This window comes from Sus scrofa, chromosome 5, assembly GCF_054392235.1.
Source record: "Sus scrofa isolate SSC_HxYL_T2T_F1_AM1 chromosome 5, Sscrofa_HxYL_maternal_Yorkshire_Landrace_v2.0, whole genome shotgun sequence".
Lineage (NCBI taxonomy): Eukaryota > Metazoa > Chordata > Mammalia > Artiodactyla > Suidae > Sus > Sus scrofa.
Window position 1 is genome coordinate 49583814 of NC_139387.1, and position 22354 is coordinate 49606167.

The 22354-nt window shown below is 38.8% G+C and overlaps 1 protein-coding gene across 8 annotated transcripts in view; it reads left to right on the forward strand.

Annotated features, from left to right (window-relative positions):
• The window catches only part of DENND5B (DENN domain containing 5B), a 293655-nt gene that overhangs the window by 194229 nt on the left and 77072 nt on the right, over positions 1 to 22354 (forward strand). For all 8 annotated transcript variants that reach the window (XR_014803666.1, XM_084956381.1, XM_021092090.2 and 5 more), the window contains 3 exons: positions 9417 to 9604; positions 17249 to 17785; positions 20727 to 20958. Coding sequence is in view for 7 of the 8 variants with exons in the window: in XM_084956381.1 (XP_084812507.1) it covers positions 9417 to 9604; positions 17249 to 17785; positions 20727 to 20958 (957 nt within the window). In the remaining variant the exon portion in view is untranslated. The remainder of the gene's footprint in view (positions 1 to 9416; positions 9605 to 17248; positions 17786 to 20726; positions 20959 to 22354) is intronic.

The window sequence follows — 22354 nt, forward strand, 5'->3', positions numbered from 1 at the left end:
CTCACTTGTTACAGTTGTTCAGAATTTTGATAATCCCTTAAATTAGGTAATTTTATTTTACATACTTGATTTTGCTCAAACTTACTCATAATTGCCATTTTTCAAAAATTCACATTCCATTTTGTGTCTTATATATTTATTTCTTCTGGGAAGTCTCCTTCTTCCTAAAGTGTATACTTAACAAGTTCCTTAAATGAAGTGGCATTCTCTCTTAGATTGTGTTCATCTGATAGTGTATTTAATTTGTCCTTGTTTTTGAAAGTTGGTTTCATTGGATATTACATTCTAGGTTGAAAGCGTTTTTTTTTTCTTCCTTTTTTAGCGTATTATATTATAGTGTCTTTTGGTTTCCATTGTAGCCATTGAGAAGTCGTCTGTCACAATCACTCTAATTGTTGTTCCTTGGCAAGAAATCTGTCTTCATTCTGACTGCATATAAGATTTTCTCTTCATCTTTAGTGTCCTGTATTTCAACTGTAATTTATCTGGATGAGAGTTTCTTTATTTGTCCTGCTGGTGATTCATTGTGTTTCCTGGAAGCTAGGGTTAATATTTTTCACCAGTTTTGGAAAATTCTCAGCCGTCTTTCTAAATTTTACTTCCATCTGTCTTTTTTTTTCTTTTTTATCCTCCTGAAACTTTAATTAAATGAATTAATCTGTCTTGCTCAGTCTTGCATATCTCTCAGCCTCTTTTTCTTTCTTTGTCTCTGTGCTATACTCTGGTTGATTTATCTCCCAGTGTATTAATTCTTTTTTTTACCCATGTTTACTCCATAGTTAACCCTTCCTTCGACATTTTAATTTCAGTATACTCTTAATCATAATTCTTCCTTTAATTTCCTTAAACGTGTTAAACATACATGTTTTTTATTCTTTCTCATCTAAATTCATTATCTCATAAGTTGAGGATTGAGGGTTTATTCTTCCAGTGTTTATATTTTCTTTCACCAGGCATCCGAATTCACAGGTAACACAGATTTACTTTAAGTTAAAATTCTCACCTTAGTCTTTCTTTGGGCAATACAGATAACATAAGGCCCCCCAAACATCCTTGAAAACTAGTCAATAGGTAGGAATTCACAGGGAGGTTTTTTTTTTCTCCCTTGCTCCAAGGGCCAGGACAGACAAAATTTCTTGGCAATAGTGGTGGTTGTTGTTGTAGTTTTTGCCGGCCATGCCCCTGACATGCAGAAGTTTATGGTCCAGGGATCAAACCTATACCACAGATGAACCCAGAGCCACAGCAGGGACAATACCGGATCCTTTACCCACTGAGCCACAACAGAACTCCTGTGTTTTTTACTTTCTTGATCTCTTTTCCCTGAGGTTTTTGTCCTTTTTTGGGTCTAGCTTTATGCAAGAGTACCTACCATCTGAATTTCAACCCTTCTTGGACTCTGCCTTTCAACATGCAAGAAAGTAAACCTGAAGTTCTAGATCACTGTGGATCAGTAAACACTCGAAAGACAGCCAGACACTTCAGCTTTACCACACTGGACTCATGTTCCCAATTAATTCCTGGCCTCAAATCACTTCCCTTATTTATTTATTTATTTAGGAAATTCATGTAGTCGTGTATTGAGTGTTTTATTGTTATTTTATTTAGCATTTTTCAGTTAGTTTAGGAGCCCTAGTCCAGCACACTGCCATGAATAGAAATGTATTTAAAATATCATTGAACTAAAATTAAAATGAACAGATTGATTGCGACAAGTGTTACAGAATATAACAACTGCTAGGCATATTAATATAACTATTAATAATGCAAAATAGAAAAATAATCCAGTTCTTTTTTCTCTTTTACCAACAGTTACCAACTATATTTAACCTACTTTAAATAATTTAATTACATAGTATGTGCATAAATACTTTGTTTTTGTTTTAATTTCTGTTGCAGCAATAAAAGATACTACTTTTCACAGGTCCTCAGGAGTATTAGTTTATATTTTTATGAATGTATAGATACGCATATATTTATAGGAAGCTATATTTTTATTTAAAATTATGAATTAAGGAGTTCCCATCGTGGCTCAGCGGAAATGAATCTGATTAGTATCCAAGAGGACGCAGGTTCTATCCCTGGCCTCACTCAGTGGGTTAAGGATCTGGCATTGCTGTGAGTTGTGGTGTAGGTTGCAGACACAGCTCAGATCACACATTGCTGTGCCTGTGGCATAGGCTGGAAGCTACAGCTCCGATTCGACCCCTAGCCTGGGAACCTCCATATGCTGTGGGAGCGGCCCTAGAAGACGCAAAAAGACAAAAAAAAAAAAAAAAATTTAATATAGAATAAATTTTCAATGAATATATAGTCATTACCTATTTTGCATGCCTATTTGACTTTGAAACATGTATACTTTTTCAAAAAGCCATCTCATATCAAAAAATTTTTTCCAAGTCGAATTCAAATTATTTATTCTCATAGGTCCATTTTGGGGAGATTCCACTTTCCACAGATTATTTCCATATAGATTATATTTAGCAAGGTTTTTAAGTTGTGGTCAAAAAAAAAATTACTATCTTAACTATTGCTAGCAAAAAGTTCAGTAGTATGAGTATATTCACATTGTTGTGTAACCGTACTCCACAGCTTTTAACTCTATGCCCATTAAAGAATAACTCCGCCTGGAGTTCCTGCTGTGGCACAGTGGGTTAAGAATCCAACTGCAGCAGCTTGGGTGGCTCTGGAGGTATGGGTTCACTTCATGGCCCTGCTCAGTGGGTCAAAGTATCTGGCATTACCACAGCTTCAGTGTATCTCACAGCTGCAGCTCAGATTCAGTCCCTGGCAGGGGAATGTCCATATTCCATGGGTGTGGCCATAAAGAAAAAAATCTCCTCATTTCCCACTCTCAACCTCTTCCTGACAACCACCATTCTTCATCTGTATCTATGAATTGACTACTTTAAATACCTCATATAAGTGTAATTACACAGTATTTGTCTTTCTCTGACTGGCTATTTCACTTAGCATAATGTCCTCAAGATTCATCCATGTTGTAGCATATGTCAGGATTTCCTTCTTTTTAAGGCAGAATGCCATTCCATTGTATGTCTTTACCGCGTTTTGTTTATCCATTCATCCATGAGGGGCCCTTGGGTTACTTCCGCCTTTTGGCTGCTGTGAATAATGATATTGTGAACATAGATATGCAGATGTCTTCAGGACTCTGCTTTTAGTTCTTTTGGACATATATCCAAGAAATAGAATTTCAGCAAGTTTTTAGTACCTAGCTCCTTCCTGCTGCTGCCAAACATATTTTTGGGTTTCCATGTTAATAATATAGATATGCTTGTAATAGCTTCAGGATCTTTCATTATATAGCTGGCTATAAATCTAACCCTTTTTTTTAGATACTTAGAATGTTACAAGTTATAAATGAGACTGTACATAAGCATCCATGTAATATGTTTTTGTATATTTATGTGATAAATCACTAGAATTGATGGGTCAAATAATCTCTATATTTTTAAGCTTTTGATAGATATTGCCAATAACAGTAGCAATTTATGGTGCCTTTATAAAGAAATGTATGAGAATACCCTTTTCCCCACACTTTTGCTGCCATTTTCCTTTTTTTTTCTTTTTCTTTTTTTTTTTATTTTCCCACTGTACAGCAAGGGGATCAAGTTATCCTTACATGTATACATTACAATTACATTTTTTTTCCCCACACTTTGTTCTGTTGCAACATGAGTATCTAGACAAAGTTCTCAATGCTATTCAGCAGGATCTCCTTGTAAATCTATTCTAAGTTGTGTCTGATAAGCCCAAGCTCCCAATCCCTCCCACTCTCTCCCCCTCCCATCAGGCAGCCACAAGTCTCTTCTCCAAGTCTATGATTTTCTTTTCTGAGGAGATGTTCATTTGTGTTGGATATTAGATTCCAGTTATAAGTGATATCATATGGTATTTGTCTTTGTCTTTCTGGCTCATTTCACTCAGGATGAGATTCTCTAGTTCCATCCATGTTGCTGCAAATGGCATCATGTCATCCTTTTTTATGGCTGAGTAGTATTCCATTGTGTATATATACCACATCTTCCAAATCCAATCATCTGTCGATGGACATTTGGGTTGTTTCCATGTCCTGACTATTGTGAATAGTGCTGCAATGAACATGCGGGTGCACGTGCCTCTTTTAAGTAGAGTTTTGTCCGGATATACGCCCAAGAGTGGGACTGCGGGGTCATATGGAAGTTCTATGTATAGATTTCGAAGGTATCTCCAAACTGTTCTCCATAGTGGCTGTACCAGTTTCCATTCCCACCAACAGTGCAGGAGGGTTCCCTTTTCTCCACAGCCCCTCCAGCACTTGTTATTTGTGGACTTATTAATGGTGGCCATTCTGACTGGTGTGAGGTGATATCTCATGGTAGTTTTGATTTGCATTTCTCTTATAATCAGCGATGTTGAGCATTTTTTCATGTGTTTGTTGGCCATCTGTATATCTTCTTTGGAGAAATGTCTATTCAGGTCTTTTGCCCATTTTTCCATTGATTGATTGGCTTTTTTGCTGTTGGGTTGTATAAGTTGTTTATATATTCTAGAGATTAAGCCCTTGTCAGTTGCATCATTTGAAACTATTTTCTCCCATTCTGTAAGTTGTCTTTTTGTTTTCCATTTTCCTTTTTAATCTTTGTCAACTGATAAGCAAAATGTAGCTTACTTTTTACCTATCATTGAGGGTAATTTTTTCTGTTCATTTGCATTTGTACTCTGCCTTTTATATCTTTGCGAAGTTTTTTTTTTTTTTTTTTAGGGCTGCACTTGCAGCATATGGAAGTTCCCAGGCTAGGGGTTGATTGAATCGGAACTGTAGCTGCGGTCCTACACCCCAGCCACAGCAACTCTGGATCTGAGCCGTGTCTGTGGCATACACCACAGCTTACAGCAACACTGATCCTTAACCCACTGAGTGAGGCCAGGGATCAAACCTGCATCCTCACGGATGCTAGGTTTGTTACCACTGAGCCATAATGGGAACTCCCTCTTTGTGAATTTTAGGCAATTGTTTTTTGGTCAAAATAAAGTTTATTATGAAAACAGGTTGGTATGAGGACAGATGAGTAATTTAGGATTGGTGGCTCATGTGAGGTGTGCAGTTTCTGCAAAGACACTGATGACATACTCACAGAAGGCAAGGGTCACATTCTCTGTTGTTGGCTTCATTGAGAATATTTGAAATTAATTTCTAGAGCTAGGGAGATGAGCTGAATTCTGTATGCATGGATTCCAGGCCTTAAAGCCAGCCTGGCTCAGTTAGTAACCAGTCACTGCCTTGGGGTCGTACTTGCGTAATCTTCCAGCTGCATCAGGAGGTTCACCAGAGGTATGCTGGAAACCACCATCCTCACACCTCTACTGGCGGTGTGTAAACCCTGATAGGCGTGGCCTTTTCCTGGGGCATTGCACCACTAACCAATGCTGGACCTGCCCTGTGTCACTCAGCAATCTCCTTAGCCTGCAGCATGGATCCTATGCTTCCCACCTCACCTCTAACCCCAGGCCTCTCAGCTGTCCTCGTGGGAGTGACCTTATTTTCCACATGATGCTGGTGGATAGGGTGGATAGGGACCAAGATTAGAGGATGAGATGGCAGAGGGCAGTCCATCTCAGGGTCTATGCCTGTGCCACTGCTAGGCAAATTTTGACAATGCGTTATTATATAACATGGTCAAGCATAATGTCCAGTAGTTTTATTTCATTTTACATGCCTTAGTTGTTAGCATATTAATTTCTTAGTACACATTTATTGACCAATCACTAGGCTCTGTACCAAATGCTAGAAATTCTTTTTTTTTAATTTTTAAAAGAATTTTTATTCTTCAGCAATGCCTATAGCATATGGAAGTTCGTGGGCCAGGAATCGAACCTGCACCACAGATGTAACCAGAAGCCATAGCAGTGACAATGCCAGATTCTTAACCTGCTGAGCCACAAGGGAACTCTGTTTTGTTGTTGTTTTGGGTTTTTTTTATTTGTTTTTTGTTGCCATTGTTATTGATTTTGGCCATGCCCATGACATGCAGAAGTTTCTGGGCCAGGGATTAAACCCCTGTTGCAAAAGTGACCTGAGCCGCTGCAGTGGCAGTGCTGTATCCTTAACTCTGTGCCACAAGAGAACTTCCCAAGTGCTAGAAATTCTGAGATTAAAAATAGAGTCATTGCTCTCCAGCAGATAATGGTTAGTAGGGAAGAGGGGAGAGACATAGAAAGAGAGAGTTATGAAAGAATTTTAATAGTTTGAGATGTATAATTGCTGTAGTGGAAATAGAGACCAGGTACTGTGGAAGCATATGATGATAAGAAGTGTTCAGGAAATGTTTTCCAAAGGAACCACTGCCTAAGGAAAAGGTATTGCAAGGGGAAGGGACATTCTGGGCAAAGGGAAAGAGTGTACAGAGGTGCAGGGACCTGTGAAAACATGTCATGTTCAGTGAATGAACTGTAAGCTGATGACCTGACTGTATATGTGGTGGTAAGAAATGAGGCAGGAAAGGGCCAAATTATAAAGAGCCTCATATGCCATGCTGAGACTTGTCTTAAATGTGAAAACTTATTTTACACATGCATCACTTTGAGTATCAAAGAAAAAATAATTTCCCTAAGCTGTTTAAATTTTTGCAAATACACTTCAAGAAGAAGCTTACCTTTTATTTCTTGGCTCAGTTAAAAAGCATTATCTTGTTTCTGCTAAGTAATTACATTATTTAAAAAGTGAATGGCATTTCACCTAATCTTGAGAAAGCAGAACTGAGAAGAAGAATAGGCAACAAGTGGGTTGATGGTGGAAGAGGAAAAATAAACCTTATATATCAGTTTTTCAGTGTCTAGTAGAAGGGGGAAACATAAAATTTATTTTCACCTCCCATGTGAAAGTTTTCCATAATCAAAGCAAGGAAAAGGCCCACGATGTTAGTTGCAATTACTTAAAGAATTTGTTTTCTTTGAGATCGAACAATTTTCCCCATCAGCAGTAAATAAGATAGTCTAGTGGCTACGGATTTGATTTGACTGCTTAAAACCCTCTGCCTTTCACCATATGCCCAATCAGGAGACACATTAAACCACATGGTAATTTAAACCAAGGAATGTAACATGAAGACTTATTAAGCTGTGGTAGGAAAGTACCTATAAAGACATGATGAAAACACTAAAGGGTACCCCAGGAAGGACCGACCTGGAAGGGGGCCTACTTCCCAAGTCTGTGGTTCAGACCTCACTGAAGGAAGTATGGCAGCTCCTTGGATGGTGGTGGTAGGTGGGTTGCCTGGGCCAGAGCTGATCCTCAGTCACCGGGCAAGCAGAAAGCACCCTTCCCAGTACAAGTGAGCTGTGTCTGGTGAGCAGGCACAGAAGTTGTCAGGGCACCACTGTGGCTGTGAGTTACAAATGTGCAGTATCCATGCTAGGAGGGCCCAGTCTTTAAGAGTGGCCATGCTGGGCAGGTGGCCAGGGAATGTAGCACCATATTCCCCACATGTCCACACCATTGATCAGCTGTGCAGCAGGAGCAGAAACACACAGAACACTGCACCCTGCCCACTGTACTCCTGAACTGGAAGAGAAGCCCCTTTCTCCTGCGGTGTCTCTCCTGTGTCCTTAACAGTCCAGTTCATTTTCATAGACCACTTGTGGAGCGAATTTGGAGCTCAGTAGATAGATAAACAGATAACTGGTACAGGATCTGACTGCTTAAAACCTCGAGCCTTTCACCTGTGTCTGCCTTATAACTGAGAAAGAAATGAAAAAGCTGCTGATACCCAGGAACCGATCTAGTGATGGCTCAGCCTCCCTGTCACTGTACACTGACCAGATGCTCACAGCTGAGCCATGATCTTCTGTAGCTCACAGGCTTCACAGGACCATCTACTCCAAGCAAGGTCACCGTGCAAACCACAAAATACCAAACACCCTTCTCTCTCAAGCCACCTGGTATTTGTTTCTTAAAAGTATTCCTGTAAACAGATTTTCACCTAAAATCTAAGTCTAAGGAAAGTTTTTAAGTACATGTAGGCTATGGATAGCTGATGATTTATGATGAAAATCTCATGGTAGACTATTAAAGGTATTCACAAATTATAAAACAACACAAGAAAAAATTTTCGATGGAAAACATCCTGGTTTTGCATGGCCAGGTATTCTTTGAATTTGATGTGAACCAAGTAGCATCAGATCGTTTCCCTTCACCTTTTAAAAAAAGACTGCCAAAATCATATTCCCCCACGTTTTACTATATCTGTGCATAATGAATTCTGTGAGAAAATTATTACAATCCACAGTATCTATTTTCTTCAATTCTCAAATCCAAAATAATTCTGAAAACCAAACTTTTTTGGTAGCTCATTGACAAAATCAGATTTCAATGAAAATGATTCTTTGGTAATCTGCCCTACTAGGACGCTCATATAGTTTAATGATTACTATATTAATGTATTTGATTACAGGGTGCTGCCCTGGATATTTCAAGTATGTGTTATATGCACAATATTACCTTTCTAAATTAAAAAGAAAAAATCTGATTTCTGAAATATGTCTTCCTCCAAGGGTTTAAATAAGGATTATAGATATATGTATGTATAAATTGTCCATGGCAGAGTGGTTTAAGAGGGCATTTTATTTGTAATTGTGTGAGGTGATAGATGTTAACTAAACTTACGTGGTAATTATTTTATAACATATATGTAACATCACATCATCATGTGGTTGACATCTAACACTAATACAATGTTATATGTCAATTATGTTTCAATAAAACCAGGGAGAGGAAGAGGGCACTTTAATATTGGGGACAGTTTTTAGTTTTGATAAATTAGTTCATGTCAATCAAACGTACATGCAAAAAACAACCTTCAGTTTTCTGGTAACTTTCATTTTGTCCATAGATTTGAGTTGGAGGTTAATATAGGAAGTGTGACTGTGAATGCATCTATCTGTTGATTTCTTGTACCCACAAAATGAAGGCTAAAATAAATGTAATCAGGACAACTATAGGCTATAGCCATGATCATTTATCAAGGAAAAAAGAGCCTCAAATTGAGGATTGCGTAGATATGCGTGTATACAAAAAGTGATCAATAGCAATATTCTTATGCATTTTCAGTGGGAAAAATGTGAAGAGCACATTTATTAGTTCTTGTTTCCTTCACATTTGAAGGGAATGCCGGTTTTTCAGAAGCAAAATTTGATGTTGTTTGCCACCTACTAAAACCCTCTTCAAACCATTCAAGTGAAACCGTTTAACTCTTTAATTGTGGTGCGATAGAACTAATCTCTTCTGCAGTCATAAAGAAGCACTTTACTTATTAGTGCAATAATTTTTTTCTGAAAATTGGCATTTTCAATTCTAATGCAGTGATGATGTTTTGACTTGGAATCTTCTCCTCCATTTTTGTTGTTGTTCTGTGCAGATTATCAACGCTTGATGACTGTGGCGGAAGGCATCACCACACTTCTGTTCCCATTTCAGTGGCAGCATGTTTACGTGCCCATCCTCCCTGCTTCTCTGCTACATTTTCTTGATGCTCCTGTCCCTTATCTGATGGGCCTTCAGTCAAAAGAAGGAACTGACCGTTCTAAGCTAGAGCTTCCTCAAGAGGTAAGACTTATAATGAATGATGAAGCGTTTGCTCTTTGCCGATTTAGGTCAAGGCTGCTTTTGTTAGATAGCGTTGTCTTTGTCTAAACTGCGTTTGGCTGTTCTGAATCTTCCAAGTAGGTCTAGGGCAGAGACTCAGCCACGGAATGTAGATCCTGACTCCTGAGGGTTATTATATGACAGTCATTCATTAAACATGGTTCAAAAACAGGGCAGTGGCTGGAGTTCCCTGGAGGCTCAGTGGGTTAAGGATCGACATTGTCATTCCTGTGGCTCATGTTCAGTCCCTAGCCTGGAAACTTCCACATGCCGTGGGTGCAGCAAAAAGAAAGACAGACAGACATACTGGCAAATTTTCACATCCATAAAATTTGTGAAGATGAGCAATAGTAGTATTATCTAGTTGCTTTAGTATTCTAATAACATTTTATTTCTTTTCCCCTATTCATTTATAAATTTGTTTTTAAGTGATATAGCCCAATTTTAACATCCTTTAAAATCATTGTATTAATAGAGGTGAATTTGACTCTTGACCTCTATCAAATGGAAAGTAACATCTTTTAGCAAGCTAGAGATCATCATTAAATATTAAATACTTGGGTAGTCTTTGTTTTCAGATTAAGGCTGGTTTTCAGCTTTTTCTAAATGTCAAATTGGCTAAGTGGTTGAGACAGTATTTCTAACTTTTAGCTTTTAAGCCACCTTAAGGTTATGGTGCTTTCTTTGTGTTGTATTTTCAAATATTGTTTCAGAAGAAAATAAAAAGGAATTCTTGAAAGCATTTTGAATCTAATTTTAGCTGTTGTTAATGGCACTCAGAATTGAAATGTAAAGCCTTTGAACTGAAATATTGATGAGCGTGCCATGGCCTATTAAAAAACATAAACTAATTACATTATATCATTAGCTATTTAATTTGCACCTTTCTTAATAAAATCTTTCATGCTGTGCTTCACTTTTATGTGTTCTTATTTCCTTTAGAGATTCTCATTTTAATAAGTGAATTTAAAATAATGCACTGAGCCACAGCCATTATACCCAGTAGTGATTCCTGTAATCAACCATTGCTTACTTTATCCTAATGAATGTTTCTCTACCAAAATTAACATTTTTGTTCAGGGGAAAATAGCTTGATTCAGATTATATAAAACAAATATGCAAACTGTCTTGCCATTTTTTTTCTTTTTTGCCTTTTTTGTCTTTTTGCCCCACCATGTTGCCATGAGCTGTGGGATAGGTTGCAGATGCGGCTCAGATCCTGAGTTGCTGTGGCTCTGGTATAGGCCGGTGGCTACAGCTCCGATTAGACCCTTAGCCTGGGAACCTCCATATGCTGTAGGAGCGGCCCTAGAAAAGGCAAAAAAAAAAAAAAAAAAAAATTGTTGAGAATTTTTAAATGCCACCTTGATGTACTTGTTATTAGGAAATCTTTGTACTTGTTATCAGGATCTTTCTGTCTCTATGTCTGTGTGTATCTGGCTCTAAAGCCAAATTTAAAAATTCTGAAAGCTCTTACAGTAATGTCTGTGATTTTCTAATTTTTCATTCACTTTAAGTCAAGTACTGTTTAATGATATACATACTTGTCTATTCATAAGAGTAGAATAATATGAAATAACGTGAATCATCTGTGAAAATAATAGTGCCTTTATATAGGAAGTATACATTAGTGCATTACTATTTTAGAGGAAAAGGCTAATAGCATTTCACTTTACTCCAGTTATCATTTTACAATGAAATGAAATAATCTACTCCACATATTTTGGAGGAGGAAGTGTGTATGAAAATAGCTGTCTTTAAAATGTGACTAGTAATACTTGCCCCACTTTCCCTGAAAACTTTAAAAATAAAATAGCTAAAAATAGGGAGAGGCCTTCTTAGAATAGTTATGAATGTGATGTTTATAAAATGATTATTTTAAGAAGGCATGATTTTAGTTGTTAGTTAACTAACGTAACTGCATAGACTTATAATTAACCACACACTCACTTGCCCCATGATCCCAAAGTGATAGGCACAGGTAGCTACTTGTTATATTGAAGGGGTGATGGTACAGAGATGGATGGAGCAGTGAGCATTACACAGATTGGTACCTCTCTTTCTACTGTTCTTACTCATCTTTACAGAAAACAGTGGGCAAAAAAAATCAAGGGAAAAACTGAAACAGAATTGCTTTTGCTACTCTTTTTGTCATATCTTACCTTAAAATTCTATGAAAATGTTAAATGTTCTCCTCTGGCTTACCCTTATGCCAACCCAGCTTAACTTCAGCCATTGAGAAACCAGAACTCTTGCCAAACATGGAGAGAGCCACCCTGGCCGCAGGTTCCTGGATATTTCTTTCTCTTGCGTATTTTTAAGGTTCCACAAAATGACCATCTCTTTGAGTCTTATTCATTCATTCAGCACACAGTTGTCTCATACACTGTGAGTGCAGGGTACGCTAGGAGACATCTGAGAAAGAAGCCACCTTTAAGAAGTGATTTCTGCTTTCTAAAATAAGACATTTACAAATAGCAGTAACAGGCTTTAAAATAAAAAAAAAAGAGGAGTTCCCGTCGTGGCGCAGTGGTTAACGAATCCGACTAGGAACCATGAGGTTGCGGGTTTGATCCCTGCCCTTGCTCAGTGGGTTAACGATCCGGCGTTGCCGTGAGCTGTGGTGTAGGTTGCAGACGCGTCTCGGATCCCTTGTTGCTGTGGCTCTGGTGTAGGCTGGTGGCTACAGCTCCGATTCAACCCCTAGCCTGGGAACCTCCGTATGCCGCGGGAGCGGCCCAAGAAATAGCAACAACAACAAAAAAAAGACAAAAGACAAAAAAAAAAAAAAAAAAAAAAAAAAAAGGTAAGAGGAATTTTACAACTAAGAATGTATGCAGAGAATATAAAAATGCCTTTAGGAGAGGGACATGGGAAAGCTTCATGGCAAAGAGGTAATTAAGCTTCAAGTCTTTGTTCCCTTTTGTGGGAATGTTTATTATTTTTAATTTGAAGTAATTACATAAATGAAGACTTCTGGGCAGTGTTAATCAGTCAAAATGTAGAAATATTAAGTCCTAAAACAGCATGAGGTTGAGATGTCAAGTATATTTTTTCATCTTTTTTTTTTTTTTTTTTGTCTTTTTGCCTTTTCTAGGGCTGCTCCTGAGGCATATAGAGGTTCCCAGGCCAGGGGTCCAATCAGAGCTGTAGCCGCCGGCCTACACCAGAGCCACAGCAACAAGGGATCCAAGCCGCATCTGTGACCCACACCACAGCTCATGGCAACGCCAGATCCTTAACCCACTGAGCAAGGCCAGGGATCGAACCTGCAACCTCATGGTTCCTAATCAGATTCGTTAACCACTGCGCCATGACAGGAACTCCTATTTTTTCATTCTTGAGGGTTTTTTAAAATATATAATATATTTTTAAAAACCTAATGGTACTTAAAGTGAGAAAATGACTTATCAGAATACCCTATTATAGGAATTTCCATTGTGGCTCAGTGGGTTAAGGACCCATCTTGTCTCTGTGAAGATGTGCGTTCAATTCCTGGTCTCACTCAGTGGCTTAAGGATCCGGTGTTGCCACAGGTCACAGGTGCATCTTGGATCTGGTGTTGCCATGACTGTGGTGTAGGCTGCAGCTCCAATTCGACCCCTTGCCCGGGAATTTCCATATGCCACAAGTGTGGCCTTTAAAAAAGAAAAATATAAAAAAGCGATACCCTATTGGATGGAGTTCTTATCTGTTTTAGAAAAGGGCTTTTCTGTTTTTCTTCAATACATTTTTATTTTTATTTTTTCTTTTTATGGCTGCACCCATGGCATATGGAGAATCCCAAGCTAGGGGGTCCAGTCAGAGCTACAGCTGCCAGCCTACACCAAAGCTACCGAAATGCAGGATCGGAGCCACATCTACGACCTACACCACAGCTCATGGGAACGCCAGATCCTTGACCCACTGAGCAAGGCCAGGGATTGAACCTGCAATGTCATGGTTCCTAGTCAGATTCATTTCTGCTGCACCACGATGGAAACTCCTCAATGCATTTTTTTTTTTGCTATTTCTTGGGCTGCTCCCGCGGCATATGGAGGTTCCCAGGCTAGGGGTCGAATCGGAGCTGTAGCCCCCAGCCTCCGCCAGAGCCACAGCAACGCGGGATCCGAGCCATGTCTGCGACCTACACCACAGCTCATGGCAACGCCGGATCGTTAACCCACTGAGCAAGGGCAGGGACCGAACCCACAACCTCATGGTTCCTAGTCGGATTCGTTAACCACTGCGCCACGACGGGAACTCCCTCAATGCATTTTTATAATACAAGTTCACATTCCTTGTTTCTACTTTGTGATAAGCAAAGGCCCAACTCCGGCCCTTGTAAGCGGACACAGGAGGGAAGGAGAGACTCGTGGGAATAGGAAGACAGGCCAGTAGCTGTGGTGCTGAAACACCCACCTTGCCTTGCTGTACATTTTCGGCTCATCAGTGATTACATGAGCATAACAAGCTCTAAAATTTCTTAAGATGTATCATCTTCTCTTTTCATAACAGAAGGAAAGGGATAGGAAAAGATAGCAGGAAGGCATTAATGAAAGAGACAGTACAAAGTCTAAGTGGAGAGATGGTTGCTGATTAACATTTAGGTTAGCAAGTTAGTGAATTTTTTTCCTCTGTTTTTAAAGATATTGAATCATCCATTTGAATTTTGGTGACCTAGTTTCTTCCGTTAAGCTGTAGAATATATCCTACTTTCTAGAGACTGTAGACACATATATAAAGATGTGGATTTAAATAAAGCTGTAAGTAACACTACTGTCTTCAGCAAGATGAGACTTCAACACTTGCTTTATTTAGGGAAAACTATTGCCATTGGAAATGAGGCATAATGGAGAAGAAAAAAATCTCTTAAGCTATATGGCTCTTTGAGGATGCGTATTAGGAAGTCACCCACCTTCTTGGGCCTCAGTTTCTTTATCTGCACATTAAAGGGGTAGATTCAGAGGTTGTTTAGGCTTGAAAAATCACTGTTGATTCTGTTTTCGGATGGTGGAAAGTCTTTTGAGTTTTTATTGAGCTTAATTTGGAACTTTGCTATACTTGTTGCTCATTAGCATCTAACATGAAGACCAGGGATCAAAAGAGAATAACAGAGACCCAGAAATCTGCGCTCCTCTTTTCACATTCAGGATCAGAGGACCATATGAATCATGTCCTTGCTCCCTGGGGGCATTGTTGCGGCCTGGGGAGGTGGGGAAGCACAAGATGAGGCTTCCTTCTGTTTATTGACTTTACCCCATGCCTTGTGTTCAGTGTCAGTTTTATGTAACTGAGGGAGAATCAGAATTTTATGCAGGGGAGTTCCCATCGTGGCTCAGTGGAAATGACTCTAACTAGTATCCATGAGGACGCAGGTTTGATCCCTGGCCTCGCTCAGTGGGTTAAGGATCGGGCATTGTTGTGAGCTGTGGTATAGGCTGGCGAGTCTCCAGTCTGGTGTGGCTGTGGCTGTGGCTGTGGCTGTGGCTGGCAGCTACAGATCGATTCAACTCATAGCCTGGGAACCTTCACATGCCGCAGGTGCAGCCCTAAAAAAAAAAAAACCAAAAAAACCAACAAAAACAACAACAAAAAAAGAATTTTATGCAGGTATGTAGCCCCTTGAATTTTCTGTATCTTCTTGTAAGGTATTTAAAAGTCTTTTTATATTTAGAATGTAAACAAACTCAAAAACACTGTTCCTCTTATTTTTGTCTCCTTTTTTCCTCAAGTCAAAAATATTCAGGTCACCTTCAAGTTACCTAAGGCTTAGTCGTTTCTAGTTCTCTAAGCACTTGCCTCCACCACCCTCTGCCTCCTGCTCTTTGTGCAGTGGCTTCTGAAATGGTTTTGTCGTCTAAAAGATTGAGGCTAATTTTCTATAAAGTGAAAATTTGTGGACTTTCTGTGAACTGGATTGCTCTTCGCTAAATTTCATCCCATTTTGGGGTACTACAGATGCAGTTTTTGTTAATTCTAAATTATAAATGGTGCGAGAGCAGTGGAATGGCATAGAAAGTTCAAGCTCATTGAGTATATTACTTTACTTATTGCCTTTTTTTTCTTTTTTCTTTTTTTGCTTTTTAGGGCTGCGCCTGTGACACATAGAGGTTCCCAAGCTAGGGGTCTAATTGGAGCTACAGCTTCTGGCCTACGCCACAGCCACAGCAACATGGGACCCAAGCCAGGTCTACAGTCTACACCACAGTTTACCAAAGCAATTGCAGATTTTTAATCCACTGAGGCCAGGGATCGAACGCGCAACCTCATGGTTCCTAGTCAGATTCGTTTCCACTGTGCCATGATGGGAACTCCTTGTGGCCTTCTATTTGTAGGGAACTACGAATCTGTGCACTTTTACCTATTGAGGAATGCCTAATGGATGCCATATATTACAGTGTCATCCAGATTATAATAAACTAATGAGACCCAGGGAAAATTATTCATATATATTAATATATTCTCTCAGGGAAAAATGCTGGCAACAAAGATTTATTTATTTATTTATTTATTTATTTTTGTCCTTTTTTTGCCTTTTCTAGGGCCGCTCCTGCAGCATATGGAGGTTCGAAAGCTAGGGGTCTAATCGGAGATGTTGCCACCGGCCTACGCCAGAGCCATAGCAATGCGGAATCCGAGCCATGTCTGCAACCTACACCACAGCTCATGGCAACGCGGGATCCTTAACCCACTGAACAAGGCCAGGGATCGAACCCGCAACCTCATGGTTCCTAGTCAGATTCGTTAACCACTGAGCCACGAAGGGAACTCCCAAAGATTTATTTTTATTTATTTATTTTTCTCTTTTTAGGGCCAAATTCTGGGTATATGGAAGTTCACAGGTTGGAGCTTGAATGGGAGTTGCAGCTGGTGGCCCATGCCACAGCCACAGCAATGCCTGATCCGAACCATGTCTGCGACCTATGCTAGAGCTCGTAGCAGTGCCCGTTCCTTTAACCCACTGAGTGAGGTCAGGAACGGAACCCGCAACTTCATGGATACTAGTTGGATTCCTTTTTTTTAAAAGGGGCTGCATCCATGGCAAATGGAAGTGCTCAGACTAGGGGTTGTTTCGGAGCTACAGCTGCCGGCCATACCACAGCCACAGCCACAGCAACTTGGGATCTAAGTTGCGTCTGCAACCTGTACCACAGCTCACAGCAACGCCGGATCCCCAACCCACAGACCAAGACCCGGGATCGAACCTGCATCCTCATGGGCACTAGTTGGATTTGTTTCCATTGCACCATAATGGGAGCTCCACTAGTTGGATTCTTAACTTGCTGAACCACAAAGGAATTCCACAAAGATTTATTTTTAAAGGATAAAATAAATTTCAACCCTGAGAAGGTTAACATAAAAGGCAGTGCCGGGAAGTCCTTTATGTTACAGCAGCTTAGGAATCCAGCGTTGTCACTGCAGCAGCTAGGGTCCCTGCTGTGGCTTGGGTTCAATCCCCAGCCTGGGAATTTGCACATATTGCTGGTGCAGCCAAAAAAATAAAAATAAAAAAATAAAAGGCAGTGCAATCTGTGATTTCTGTGTATAAGAGTTGGCAATAATATTGTAGAAAATCAAATTCCTTTACTCTAAAACCTTTGTATGTCTTTTTTTCTCTTTCAGGCTAATTTGTGTTTTGTGGATATCGACAACCATTTCATTGAGTTGCCTGAAGAATTTCCACAGTTCCCCAATAAAGTGGATTTTATCCAGGAACTCTCTGAAGTTCTTCTTCAATTTGGAATCCCTCCTGAGGGAAGCTTACATTGCAGTGAAAGCACCACCAAACTGAAGAACCTGGTTCTGAAAGACTTGGTCAATGACAAGAAGAATGGCAATGTCTCTGCTAATAACATCAGTATGTATGAGTTACTGAAGGGCAATGAAACCATAGCCCGCCTCCAAGCCCTGGCCAAGCGGACCGGTGTGACCGTGGAAAAAATGGACCTCTCTGCCTCTCTGAGTGACAAAGAAAAGGACTTAAAACTGCAGTGTGAAGAGGCAGAACTGAGGGACTACCAGCTCAACGTGCAGCTCCGAGAGGTCTTTGCTAACCGATTTACACAGATGTTTGCCGATTATGAAGCCTTTGTGATTCAGACCGCCCAGGACATGGAATCGTGGCTGACCAACCGGGAACAGATGCAGAACTTTGACAAAGTAAAAAGAACCAGAATTTCCCTTTTTACATTGCTTAGTGGGCTGTGTTTTTATTGATTTTGTTAATTTTTTCAAAATGTAGATTCCCCCCCCTTCCCATCAAGAACTTTTCTCGACCAGTATCTTATACTAGATAAATTATTTCACAGGAAAGTGAATCAAGTAGCTCATGAAGCTGCTCATTGAATTGTGTATTAAATTACCTTTAACCTCATTTTAAATTTTCTATACTTTGAAGATGCTTGCATTAAAGCAAGTCTTAAATTTCATATGTTTTTCAAATCTGCTAACAATATCTAATCTTTTTTCTTTTTTTTTTTTTTTTTTTTTTTTGGCTTTTTAGGGCTGTTGAGGCATATGGAGGTTCCCAGGTTAGGGGTTGAATCAGAGCTGTAGCTGCTGGCCTTCACCACAGTCACAGCAACGCAGGACCCGAGCCACATCTGTGATCTACACCATAGCTCAGGACAACCCCAGATCCTTAACCCACTGAGCAAGGCCAGGGATCAAACCTGTGTCCTCATGAATGCTAGTCGGGTTCGTTGACTGCTGAGCCATGACGGTAACTCCCATAATATCTGATCTTGTAAGGAGTTTTATTTACTCACATTTTAGGATCAAGTCTAGTTAAATAAGGCCTCGTCCTTTTCTAGTAAATCCTTAATTATCTCTATCCTATAATGAAGTCACAACTTTACCATGTAAAGGTAACAAATGGTTTCGTTTCAGAAGGTAAATTTTTATCTCAATTTAGGTTCAAAAGAGAGAAAAAGTGAATAAATTAGGTTTTATGATTTTAATGCTCTGTTCCAAAGTTTTTGGAAGGGAAGACAGAAAGTGACACCAGTTTTGATCATCCTGCTAAAGTTGAAGCTTCCTTCTGAGGTTTACTATAGAATATTCTTTGCCAGTTTTTCTTAATATATCCACCAGCTTTTAGGTGTTTTTGTTTTGTTTTGTTTTTTCCAGAAAAAAGCACTTAGGGGTATGCATTAACTCTTTCAAGTCACTTGGGTATAATTCAGTCCCTTGCCTCTGTGATTGCCAAGGCATAATACTGCTATTAGAATGAATTATGCCATTTTGCTAAATGGTGTCTTTGTGTCATGAAAGACCTCTCAAAGGGGCTAATATGTTCTAACAGGCCAATCTACAGTCTTAGAGTATCTAACAAATATTAATAAAAAATTTTTTAAAGGTGGGTAATATAAAAGATCATTTTCTGATTTCATCAGATACTTTTTTAGATGAGGTGTACAAACTACACTTAATAGTTAAATTCTGATGCACTTCATATTTGAAAAAAATTTCTTTAATAAATTGAGAAAGCTTCACTTCTCCAAATGTATTTCTGCTCTTAGGTTCCTATTTCATTATGCTTAATCATTTTCCCACATTTTTTCCTAGCCAGCATGGAACTAATCTGTGTATACTCATGATTTATCCTTGGGGTAATTCAAATTCTTATCTAAATTGAGCACTGGTACTTTCTTCCTTCTTAATCTTTATGTAGCTTCAAACCATAAATGGAATTCTTTTTATATAACCTCTAGAGAAATCAAAGTTTCATGTTCAATTCCAGAAGTCTTGCAATCATCTCATTTTTCACTAAGAAAATTTACAGGACTTATCACATACCTAGTACTGCAAGCCAAGTTTTTGCTGACTTAAGGGTTGTTGTCCACAAGGATCTGATATCAAAAGCCAGACATTTGGTCCAATTAGGAAAAAAGGCTGTTTGCTCTATGAAAAATAAAATTGATATTTATCTGTAAAATATCTTTTAAAGAAGTGAACTGATTTGTGGAGATTAACTGTGAACTTTTCTCTGGCTATTTGGATTTATGTAACTGCATCAAAACTATGGAGACAGTTAAATTGAATAAGTGGATCTCTGTAAGGAAATTTTTCAAAGGCTTCCTAAATTTCAGAATGAAAAATATGCTAGGAGGAAGCTAATAAGTATTAAGGAGAGTGACCTTATGTCAAAACTTATCTTCCACCTTTCCCCTTCTGGCTTTTGCCACATTGCCTACTCAGAAGAATGAAGAGCAAAAGCAATCCAGCAGTTAAAATAGTAGTCAACCTCCAAATCTCAGACAGTGTGAAATTGTGACCAGAATTCCTCTACACACGTGGACCCTAAGCACCAAAGGAAAAAAAATGAACCTTTTGAATCAGAAGCTGCTTCCAATTTACTGAACCATTGCATGCAGCAGACAAGCTGGGAGCAGGGACATGTGGCTGGTTGTATGTGTTTTTCAAAGGCTTGGCTTGCTTAGGATGGTTTTTCAGGCAATGCTTTTTTTCAGTTGTTAAGGCCCAGACTATTTTGTCAGCACACGTTGGAATGGAGTTTGATCTTGAATTAATGCATTCCATCAGTCTCTGTCAGGGACTAGGAAAACATCCATTTGAAGAACAAAAGATTTTACCCATAAGCACAAATTCCATGTTGTTGGTTTTTTAATAAAGGTTATTGCTTAAGTATGTATCATTATTGTATCAGTTAATCACCTCGCTGCCTATGACATGGAGCTATTTGGCAAAGGCTAGGAATAGAGAGCAGAAGAAATTACAGCTCACTGGGGAAAAGGGTCGAATTTAATGGTAAGAGAAGAAGTTGATTGACGATCTTGTAGCAACTGATCCACCATCTTTCATTAACGATGCCCTCTTTTCTACATAATGTCATGAGGACCAGAATGTAAGTCAGTTCTGAAAGGTAGGATCAGCTGCTAAAGACCTAAGTGTCCTAAATTCTCTGAATCTAGAAGAAAGGAAAGAAAAGTGGATTCTTAAGGAATTCTAAATTTCAAGCATCAGTTTTGTATAAGATTAAAAAGGAATGATCTTTGCAACAGATAATTTTTGGATTTGTCGTGTAGTATTGAGATGGTCTTTTTGCATTTACAATAATTTCCTAATTATCTCATTACAGGCATCCTTTCTGTCTGACCAGCCCGAGCCTTACCTGCCATTCCTTTCACGCTTCATTGAAACACAGATGTTTGCCACCTTTATTGATAATAAAATTATGTCTCAGTGGGAAGAGAAAGATCCTTTGCTTCGAGTCTTTGACTCTCGGATTGAGAAGATAAGACTGTATAATGTAAGGGCTCCCACCTTGAGGACATCTATCTATCAGAAATGCAGCACTTTAAAAGAAGCAGGTACATTCATCATGCCTTTTAAAATTAACTTAAAATCTATGGTCATTTCTCTTTGCGTATTGTTGGCCTTATAAACTGCAACATTAGTTTTTAGTTTTAGACTTCATGGTTAATCCTTTTCCTTGTGCTGTATCAAGAAATGCTCTTTTATAGTTTTGTTTCTTTCTGTTTTGTGAGCTAATGTCAGTCCTTTTCCTATTTGACATTCCTCTTCCCTCAGAAGATGAAAAACAATAACAAATTGAGTGAAATAGAGCTGTAAGATTGCTGTGATTTGTGTCTTACTCTCTTTATTCCCTTAATGAAAAATTGTTCATTTCTGTCTTAATGCTTATTTTGCCTTTTTGCTTTTCACCTCTTCTTTTCTTCATCCAAGGAAAAAGATAAGTATTAATTTAAAGTAGTAAATTTGAGTTGCTGCCTAATTGACATAACTAAAACACTATGTTTACTTTAGTGGTATCTTTCATTAAAATAGCTTCATTTATTGAAATTAAATCTCTAGATTCTTGTACTCGAATTAGAGGTTCCCCAACCCTGACAATAGTTTTTCTCAGGGAATTATGCATCTTGACCAATCTTGTCTGACAGTGTAATATAGTCCATTAAATAAATAATCGTATTAATAGTGTTTACGAATACCTATTATGTGCCAGACACTATTCCAGCTGTTCTATGTGCATTTTTGCATTTCATCTTAATAATGAGGGAGTATAGACACATTTTATTGCTTGCATTACTACTGGCTTCATCTTATAACTGAAAACGCTGAGGTTAAGTAACTTGTATGTGATGGCATAGCCAGTGGTCGGTTAAGCCTTAATTTGAACTCCTATTTGACTGATTCTAGCACCTGAAGTCTTACTACTGCATCAGCTGTTCATTCAATAAATAAACATGAAAGATGTACCAATCCACATGACTTTATATATTTATACTTGGTTCCTATCTCTTTCTTTGCCAAATGAACTAGTTCTGTTACTTGGGTGCCCTTCCTTTTCTTTCTTTCCCTTCAAGTGTAGGAACTATTTGAGAGCAGTTTCTTTTCTGAAGTAAAAACAGGCAGAAGATGTGGATTTTCTTTTCTCTGGCTCTGTTGCTTGCCTTTCTCACTTTATCTTAAATAGATCAAAGTTTCAGGAGGGGTGATGCTATAGTTGTAGCATATTTTAGGGAAAGAAGTATAAAAATGATGTCTTTTGTGTAGCCTTAGAGTTCTTCGATAACTCACTAAAACATTCTGTTGTATCCCACTTCTGAGGGTAGATCCTTGGATCCCCTTTAGGAAGTGACAGTTGCCTGTGTGTTTCTGGGAGTTGAGGAATTAGAGTGAATGAAAATGTCTGTGCCTATTCAGAGAGTAGTATGACTATTAATAGCCATGTAAATAGTATAA